A 10,651-nucleotide genomic window follows, 5' to 3' on the forward strand; every position below is an offset into this window, starting at 1 on the left:
GGTAGAATGGAAATAAGAACCACAGGGAGGAAGCGGGATAACTGTTGTTGCAGGGAGGGGATTGCAATCACTGAAATGAAACAAAATGTGTGATTTGTTGAATGTAAAACGGATGATCTTGTCTATAAACCTTCACTCAATTCACAATAAAAAGGTTTTTTTGTTTTTGTTTTTGTTTTTTTTTTAAAGAGTTAATTAAGAGAATGAAAAGACAACCCACACACTGAGAGAAGATATTTACAATATTTATATATCTGATAAATATCTTCTCTCAGAATACAAAAACAATGCTTACAAATCATTAAGGAAAAGATAAACATAATTGAAACACACAGACACACAAAGAGTTGAACACAAACGAGGCTATCCAAATGCCCAATAAGCATATTGTTGTAGTTGTTAAGTGCCGACAAGTGGATTCTGACTCATAATGGCCCTGTATAGGGTTTCTGAGGAGCAGCCGGTGGGTTTGAAACTCTGTCCTTGAGGTTCAAACAGACCTTGAGGTCCACTGCTTATCCTAATAGTGCCACACCAGGACTCCAAGAAGCTACTAAATATCACTAGTCATTCGAGAAGTGTAAAGTAAAACTATAATGATATATATATATATAAAACAATAAAACTATATATATATATATATATCACATGTCATGAGAAACAGTAACATGAAAAGGACTGACAACAAAATATTGGCAAAGATGTGAAAGAAGTGGAACTTTGATAAGTTGCTGATTGGTATAAATTAGTACAAAAACTTGGAAAAGCTGGCAGTATCTACTGAAATTCAGTATACTTGTACATATACCCCTACGATCTAACATACCCAACAGAAACAAGTATTCATATCTACTAAGTGACAGATACAGAGCTACTTAATAGTCAACATTTTGAAACAATCAAAATGTCCATCAAGATTTAAATGGATAAATAAATGATGGTACAATTACACAGCAAAAAGGAAAGAGCAATCACTACCACACATAGTAACATGAATGAATCTCACAGACACTACTTTGAATGAAAACAAGCCACACATAATAGAATATACACTCTATGATTTCAGTTATATGAACTTTCAAACACAGGCAAAAGCAATCTGTTGTTGTTAAGTACTGATTCATAGAGGCCCTGTATAAAGTTTCCATGGAGTGGCTGGTGGGTTTGAACCACCAGCCTTGTGGTTAGCAGTCCAGTGCTGATCTACAGCACTAGACCAGGACTCCAAAACCAATAGTCTATAGTGATTGCAGTTAAGACAGTGGGTATGGACAGGGATGAGAACAAGGGGAAGCCTCCTCCCTGGGTGCCAGAAATGTTCTGTATCTCTGTCTGGCTAGTGGTTACACAAATGGGATATAATACGTTAAAAATAAAATTCATTAGATGATTCATTTAAGATTTGTGAACTTAATGTTGATTGTATCTCAACTTAATCAAATGAAACAAAATAATGAAAGAATGAAAATGCTGGAAGGGGCTTTGGAAAGAAGCTGTTCAGCATAATTTACAAACGTCATATAGGATTACAGGGCAGTGGTCTCTAGCCCAGGTTTGGGGAGTGTTGAACTAAGGAGATCAACTTTACCAACCAATAGAGAGGGGTTCTTCTGGTGCTTTACTCTAGAAATGGCATTTATAATCGATTGGCCCCCTTTATAGTATGTAAAGGCAAACGTAGTCCCTAGGTGGTACGAATGGTCAGTGTGCTCAGCTGTTAACTAAAGAGTTGGAGGTTCAAGCCCACCTACCGGTGCGCTGAAAGAAAGACCTGGTAATCTACTTTAGAAAAATCAGCCACAGTTCTACTCTGACACACATGGGGTCACTCACCATGAGTCAGGGTTGACTCAATGAAACGGCTTTGTTGTTTTTTTCCCCCAGAAGGCAAATACAAGCCACAAGTATTCTCTGCTCTTAAAAACAAAGCACCTAGATGCCTCACTCTGACATAAAACATAAAACACAGCAGTTTCTCTGTTTTCGTTCACTCCGGTTTTCCAGTCTAAATCTGGAGGAACGTCTTACTTTTCAACAATACGGACATGTGTGACTAAAACAACAAGACCATGGTACAACAACTTTGATCCAGCATCTACAGTAACACCGGGAGTGGCCTTCCGGCTCAGGATCCACAGACGCTAACTGGAGCATGACTAGAGTCGGCCTTTGGAGACTCAGGAGAGGAAGTCTACAGTAGAAGGGGAGTCTCCCTGGAAGTGAGTGGCCTTGGTTGTCATGCCTACCTGCCTGGAGTCCTCTCTCTAGGGTGGACTAGCAGGGAGGGCCTAGAGGATTTCCTAAGTAGCTCCAGAGTCTCTTGTTCCATGCCTTGAAGCACCATCAGAAGTGCTTCACACCCAACCATCAGAATGTTCACACCCAACGGAGGATGTTGTAGAAGAATGAGTTTCAAGCACTTACTTTCATCATTAGAAACATTCCCCAGAGATGTGTGGCTGGAATAACGTTTGTTTTCACTTTCGTTGAGACATCTTTCAATCCAGCTCTCTAAAGAAAAAAAAAGGTCACAGAATCACTGCTGGTGTCTAGGAAGAGATGGACTCATCATTAACGTACTGGCTTTAAAAGCTCCTGGACGCTCCCGTCAAATGAGGCTGGGATTGGGTTTTACATGGAGCGCCAGTGTGTTGCTGAGCAGTTTGGAGGCAAGATGGTCATCGGAAGACCCCCTTGAATACTTCTTAGTCCAATTCTACTACTCTGGAGTATTCAGAGAGCAACACTACCAGTAAGTTCCTGAGTACTCTGTGAAATAAAATTTAATCAACGGAATCATGGTGGTGGTTTTCACACTTGTAAATGAACAGCTGAACACTGTCTTAAAATGAAAACAAAGTGAGAAGCAGATAAAACCATGGGCTGTTGCTGGAGTGGGGAGGGAGGGACAGGAACCTAGCAGTTCCCCTTCCCCAGTGACCTCTGAAGGAAATCTTAAAAACACAGACCAAAAGGCAGTGAAAGAAGAGAAATGAAGAGCGCTGTAGTAGGCGTGCAAAAGCCAAAAGGCTATGGTTTCTGTTTTCATCCTGTTAAAAAGGCTACACGTGTACTTTCCATAAAGTAGCATAAAGCTTATTTTATCTTCCAGACCACCCATGCAGCCACTCACTCATTCATTCACTCGACATTAGCTAAATACAGGAATTCTGCAATAACGTTTGTTTTCAAAAGACAAATCCATTCCAATGCAAGAGATACATTAGGGAACAATTTGAGGAGAGCACAAACTTTGTGTTTGCTTATGTGCCGTTTCCTCTCTGAGAAACATTAGATAAATGCAGCAAGCTCTCATCCAGCTGAAGTGAATCCTGTAAGAATAGGGTGAATGCTCCCCAAAATATGACAGCCTAGAAAAGCCGATGGGGTAATTCCATTGTGTCCTGGGGTCACTATGAATGGAAGCTGACTTCGAGGCAAGTAACCACAGTAGGATTTATTGAACACCTATTTTAACATCCCAGGCCCTCTATGTGTTATCTTGCGGAGTGCTCACAAGTCTCTCAAGTAAGGATTTTAATCTCTGGTTTTCCTAGAAAGCAGTGGTGGTTTAGGGAGATTAAGGAATGCAACTTCTCATATCCAAAGAGCTGGGGAAGTGTCATTAGCTAACACCTTAAGTGGTTGTTGTTGTTGTTAAGTGCCATCAGGCTGGTGCTGACTCATAGGGACCCTGTATAGGGTTTCCGAGGAGCAGCTGCTGAGTTTGAACTTCCGACCTTGCAGTTAGCAGTCCAGTGCTTACCTGACAGTGCCCCACCAGGACTCTGGAATACCTTAAGCAACACATTGCTAGAAGAATCCCTGCTGATGAGTAAGAGAAGTGACAAGCAAAAGCAAACAGCAGAGAGAATTGGGAGATTTTTGTTTTGTATTTCATGTCTCAACTATTCTTCTAACAGCTTTTTCCAAAATTGTAAATAAGTAGTAGGAAACACCAAGGGAGGGGCAAGTGCAAGGTTATTATGAGGATGGAGAACTCTGAGATTTCTGAGGAGCAGAGACGACGCTCAAAACATGAAGCCGCTTCCCCTCGCAGTTATCCAGGTAGGAACAAATGTCTTACAACGTTCTCAGCTCTGGGCTGGCTGACATGACAGTACAGCAAAAGCACTGTAGGGTACAAATCTCCAGAGGCCTTTTAAGGGTTCTCTAGTCCACTCCACTAACTCTCTAAGTCCTCGCACATTTTCTCTGGCAGCACCAGGGCCGATTGAAGATGCATCTACTTAAGCTTGCGGCCCAGAGTCCCACCAAACCACACTACCAAAAGCAACACCTACTGTTTCAGGTCAGCCTCTGGTCTTTCTAGATGGACAGGCATACCTAGCTGTTCTCATACATGTTTATGTGAGCATGCACACGTGCATACACACACACACACACTCATACATATTCTTCGCCATCAGAAACAGAGAATGAAGGGAAACTCTCTTCGTCTCCCCCTTTGGTGTGCAAGGATCAGGTCTACTGAAATTGGAGTCCTTGGAAGGGCCTGCTCTTGCAGGTGAGAATCTCCAGGAATTGCTGGAACTCTCTGTAGAACTCACCTCAACATTGAGGGGGAGGGAAGGGGACGGGAGGGATCTGTTTGCATACTCCATGTGGGCCAAGAGGAGGCAACACCAGCTCACTCACAAGAGCTCAAGTCAAGGAAGAGCCTTCCTAATGCCCGAGCCTCTCCCACATACTCCTCAATCCCAACTCAGGAGAGAGATGAAACCAAGGTTAGAAGGAAGGGGTGAAGGGCTGGAAGTGCCATGAAGAAAAAGAGAGAAGAAAGCTCACCAAGTAAATGTGTCTCCCACCCAATGCACACGGCAACCTGGGTCAGGCTGTAGCCAGAAAGGGGAGTTTTGACTTCAAACAAGTTCAAAGTTTAGATTACTATATTGTTGTTGTTATTTTATTGTTGTTAGTAAGTGCCATTGAGTTGGATTCAACTCAAGAGACATTGCATAGGGTTTCCCATCTTTGTGGGAGCAGAAAACCTCATCTTTCTCCTATGGAGCAACTGGTAGGCTCAAACCGCTGACCTTGTGGTTACCAGTCCAGTGCTGACCCTACATAGTGATCCTGCTTCCTTAGATTACTACAGGAGACTGAATAATTTAATTTCTGTTTGTTGTATTTTTTTTTGTATGTTGTATTTTTTATCTTATGTAAATCTTAAAGAAGAATCAAGGGATCACTTGAATTGTAATTCAGGGTCAAAGGAAGGTTTGCCTTCACAAATTAAATTCAGAAGGACAGTGGAATACTAAAGAATAAAACTGTTCCATGAGTACAAAAGAAAACCATGTCCACTCTTCCCAGTTATTTAAATCCCTCCTGTCCCATGTGATGCATTCTGATTGTGACTGATAGAGCTGAGTTTTAATCAGACCACTGGGTCTGTTTGGTTCTGTAGCACTGATTAACAGAGTTGTCAGGCACCTGGGAATTTACTGAGGTCCTAAGGAGTTGTCCATGGAGCCTGGGTGTGGAGCCGTAACATAAGTACTGGACTGGGAGGTCTGTTTGACCCACAAGGTCAGTGGCTCAAACTCACCAGCCACTTCTAAGGAACCCTATGCAGGGTTTCAGTGAGTTGGAACCGACTTGATGGGACTTAACAACAACAACAAGGAGTCTTCAGGAGTTTCTGGGTGGGGCCAATGGTTAACATGCTCAGCTAGCTGCTCACCACAAAGTGGGAGGTTTGGTTCCACCCAGAGGCACCTTGGAAGAAAGACGGGGTGATCTGCTTCTCCCGAATCAGCCACTGAGAACCCTGTGGTGTACGGTTCTGTTCCAACGAGACACATGCAGTCACCATGAGTCAGAGTTGCCCAAAGGCAACTGATGAAGAATTCTTAGAATATCAGAGCTGGAAAAGATTGTTTATTCCACCTTGTCAAATATCCCCTCCAAAGCATCCAGACAGATGGTAATCCTGACTCTGCTGAATACTCCTCGAGATTGGGAGTTCCCTCAGTTGTACAACTCTCAGTGTGAGAAAGTCCCCCTACAAGTCCTGTGTTTCCTTAACATTTTCACTGAGAGCCCACTGTGTGGCTGCTACGAGATTTATATGTTCATTTATTTAATCTCAAAACAATGCTGTTGTTGTTAAGTGCTGTGGAGCCAATTCGGACTCATAGCGAACCTGTATAGGGTTTACGAGGAGCAGCTGGTGGGTTTGAACTGGAGACCTTTGTGGTTAGCAGTCCAATGCTTATCCTATAGAACCACACCAACACTCCAAAACAACGCTAGGAGGTCGTTGTTGTTGTTAGGTGCCATCAATTCAGTTCCGACTCATAGTGACCCTGGGCACAACACTGTCAGGTCCTATGCCATTCTCACAGTTGTTGTGATGTTTGAGCCCATTGTTTCTAACATTGTGTTAATCCATCTTGTTTCCATTTGTATTGTCATTTCCTTGAGCCTGGTTTGTCTTCACTTCAGCTTGGACTATTTCCTTCAATACCATCATTTCATGATCATCTACCTCTTGAAATGGTTGAGCATCGACCAGTTCTTTTTGGTACAGTGACTCTGTGTATTCCTTTCATATTTTTTTTGATGCTTCCTGCATCGTTCAATATTTGTTCAATAATGTTGCTGCTGTTGTTAAGCGCCATCAACTCGGTTCCAACTCATAGCAACCCTATATGTGGTTTCAAAGGAGCAGTTGGCGGTTGTAAACTGTTGACCTTGTGGTTTGAAGTCCAGTGCTGATCCTACAGCACCACATCAGGAGTCAATAATGTTGTTGTGAAGTGCCATCAAGTCGGTTCTGACCCATAGTGACCCTGTATAGGGTTTCTAAGGAGCGGCTGGTGAGCTTGAGCCACTGACCTTGTGGTTCAAATGACTTTACAGTCTAGCGCATTAGCCCACAGCGCCACACCAGGACTCCAGAGCCAACAATAGAATCCTTTAATATTACAAATAGAGGTTTGGCTTTTTCTTCAGTTCTTTCAGTTTGAGAAATGCTGGGTGTGTTTTGGTTTTTCTGATGCCAGAAAATATTTTTATTTTGGTTTTCTGACTCCAGGTCTTTGTACATTTCTTTATAATACTTGACTCTTTCTTCTCTAGCTGCCCTTTGCTTTCTTTCCATTAATGACATTTTGCTTTCTTCATGTATGACATTCTTATGTGTTCTTCATACATGATGAATATCTCACAATGCTTCTGGGGCCTGTCTTTAGTGTCTAATGTATCCAATCTGTTCTTGAGATGATCTCTAAATTCAGGTGGGGTAGACTCAAAGTCATATTTTGACTCTCATGAACTTGTTTTCATTTTCTTCAGCTTTAGCCTGAACTTGCAACATGAGCAATTTATATGATATAATATGTTCCACAGTTGGCCCCTCACCTTGCTTTATTTAATGATATTGAGCTTTTCTATCACCTTTCAACAGGTGTAGTCAGTTTGATTCCTGTGCATTCAATCTGGTGAGGTCCATGTATATAGCTGCTGTTTATGTTGTTGAAAAATGTATTTACAATGAATAATTCCTTCATCTTGTAAAATCCTACCACATGACCACCAGCATCATTTCTATTACCAAGGCCATATTTTCCAACTACCAATCCTCTTTGCTTCCAACTTTCACATTCCAATCACCGGTGAAATGGAATGCATAAAGTTTGATATCCTAGGCATTAGTGAGCTGAAATGGACTGGTGTTGGCCATTTTGAATTTGACAATCATGTGGTTTACTGTGCCGGGAATGACAAATTGACTCTCTCCTGCTGCCTGGTATAAAGTTTCTCCTAAAATCTGGCCTCAATAAAGGTTACTTTAGTGACACATATATAACATCAAAGAATGCATGGCATATATATGTTGTTGTTAAGTACCGTGGAATCAGTTCTGACTTGGTTCTGACTCATAGGACCCTTCACAGGGTTTCCGAGGCTATAAATCTTTACGGGAGCAGAATGCTTCATCTTTCTCCCAAGGAACTGCTGGTAGTTAGATGTTAAATGCCGTAGAATTGGTTCTGACTCATAGTGACCCTGTATAGGTTTTCTGAGGCTTTAAATCTTCATGGGAGCAGAAAGCCTCGTCTTTCTTCCACAGAGTGACTAGTGGGTTCGAACTTCTGGCCTTGCGGTTCAAAATCCAGTGCTTATCGTATGGAGCTGCCACATTCCCTGTCTACATATCTATAGAACTTCATAATCATTTTCTTTTTAAGAACACAAGGCAAGAAAATGTACAGCACATGAAAGGTGATTTTCAAGTGAAGAAAGCGAAGTTTAACCAACCTTTATTGTGTACTGTCTAGGAATGAGATGCTGGGCTAACGAAAAGCTGTGAGTGAGCCAAATATGAAGAAGAATGGCTTCTCCCTTCTGGTTGCTGTGTAGAAGGTGAGGCAGGTGCTACGCCCGGAGCCTACAGGGACCCTGTCATTGTGGTTTACCACCTTTTACCAATGTCAGTTTGAGCCTCAAGGTCAGCGGTTCAAATCCAACAGCCGCTCCTTAGAAACCCTACACAGGATCACTACGAGTCAGAACTGACTTAACGGCCCTTAACAACAACAACCAATGCCTAACACTGTGCATGGCCCAGAGATGGTGCGCAGTAAGTATGAAGTGTGGGTACATTCATTTTTTAAAAAGTTAATATGAAATTCCTACTGTGTGCCAGGTATAATGTAAGCCACTGACATATGTGGTCTAAATTCAACCTCAGAACAATCACATATGGTATGTCTTCATATTTCTGTTTATAGACATGAAAACTGAGGCTAGAAGCAGAAGTTCTAATACAAGGCAGACTGTGATTCATGATATAGTATTGTGTTCCAGGGACAAACCCAAGACAACGGAGAAGAATTCAGTTCATACTTGGATAACTTCCTGCTCCCAGCTGCCTCATTCTTGATCCAGAAAAATCATCTGACCTTTTCGTAAGGACTAAACATGAGCTAAATACTCAAAAGGATTTACCAGAGGCTGTGAGTTCAGGCTCCTGGATTGTGAAGCATCGCTTCACCTGGCTTGTCTGGGCTCCTGGGTGGAAAGAAAGCTGTTGTGTGGATTTCCACTTTTGAAGGGGCTTGTCTTCTCACTTTGGATTGCAGATTTAGAAACTCCAATGTGAAAAGATTTTCTCCAGGTCATGTAATGAGGGTGAACAGAGAGCTGTAAACACCCACTAGGCTTTCTAGAAGGTTTTCATCTGCTTGCAGTAGCACAAGAACCATGGAGTACCAATGTCAGGGAAATGGCGCAGAAACCGGAGGCAGTCCAGGATTCAGATGGTGTTACCCAAACCAGGGAATCCTTGAAGTTTCCAGCACACACTGACAGGCAGAACCACACCTGAGCCTGCCTCACAGACCATCCTGTGAGATGGAATTGTATCCCATCTTCTTGTTGTTGTTGTTGTCATCGTCCAGGCAGCTCTGCCTCCTGGAGACCTGGTGTCTAACAAAATGAAATGTCTGCTCCGCGGCCATCTTAGTTTCAGCGCCGCACCAGACAGTGCTCCGTGGCTAATCACAAGGTTCTCATCAGCTGATTTTCAGAACTAGATGGCCAGGCCCAATTTATAGATCAGGAAACTGAGGGTTTTAGAACATGGCAGTGCCCTGACCAAGGTCACACAGTTAGAAGGGGTTACAGTCAGAATTCAAACCCAGATCTTCAGTCTCCAAAAAAAAAAACATTGCTGGCCAGTTGATTTTGAGTCTTGTTGTCCTCACTGTGTGTCAGAGTAGAACTGTGTGTGCTCCATAGGTTTCCAGTGAGGAATTTTCCAGAAGTATATCAAGAGGCCTTCCTTCCAAGGGGATTCTGGGTGGACTTGAACTATCAACCTTTCAGTTAGCAACCAAATGTATTAATCATTTGCACCACGCAAGGGCTCCTTAGTCTTCAAAGTCTATGCTGATTCTTATTACTGCATTAAACTGCCTTTCTATTCTGAGAACAGATCAACAATTCTCTTTTAAATCATCCACTCATCCATCTACCCGTCCATCCATGCATTCTTTTTGCAAATAGTTATCAAGTGCCTTAATGCAAAGTTCTAATAGAAGAGACAGGGGAAATGCTATTTAACAGTAAATCATGTAAGAGGGGTCTTCAAAGACTTCATGGAAAATGGAATGAAAAGATAATGGCAGAGAAACAAGATGGCGGATGGGGTGGAAATGCAGTAAAGGAGCTCTGCCAAGAACAACACAGAATACCCGACCAAGCAGGCTCAGGGGATGGTCCCAGAACTCTGAACCACATATAAAGGACTATTTAGATGGTTGGAAGGCTCACAGCTGGGGGAATTTGTGGCAGAAGAAAGAAATCTATTGCTTTCTAGTCCAGGACGCTCGGCTGCTCCAGGAGCCGCCATCTTGGGTGAGACCACGCGGGGGAATGATCGGAGAGGCCACAGACGCCTGGCAGAACCACTAAGATAAAGGTGTGGACATTCTTTTCTTTTGGTATCTGTTCATTGGTCCAGTGCTGTCTGCGCACCTCCATTCTGGTGACTATAGGGGTGCCTGAGCTAGTGGGCATCCCAGCCACACCCTCGGAGAGTTCTACTACACATGCGCACAGAGCTCCTCAAAATTTAAAGAAACTTTCCAATTAAAACCAAATGGCCACAGCCGGCCCT

General features: G+C 42.7%; 1 protein-coding gene across 1 annotated transcript in view; it reads right to left on the bottom strand.

The window, feature by feature from the left end:
• The window catches only part of RFX4 (regulatory factor X, 4 (influences HLA class II expression)), a 222,706-nt gene that overhangs the window by 182,425 nt on the left and 29,630 nt on the right, over positions 1-10,651 (bottom strand). Inside the window, exon 2 of the mRNA XM_006865252.1 lies at positions 2,425-2,511. Within this exon, the coding sequence (XP_006865314.1) occupies positions 2,425-2,511 (87 nt within the window). The remainder of the gene's footprint in view (positions 1-2,424; positions 2,512-10,651) is intronic.

The sequence above is a fragment of the Chrysochloris asiatica genome, unplaced genomic scaffold (genome assembly GCF_000296735.1).
Source record: "Chrysochloris asiatica unplaced genomic scaffold, ChrAsi1.0 scaffold00076, whole genome shotgun sequence".
In the NCBI taxonomy this organism is placed as follows: Eukaryota; Metazoa; Chordata; class Mammalia; order Afrosoricida; family Chrysochloridae; genus Chrysochloris; species Chrysochloris asiatica.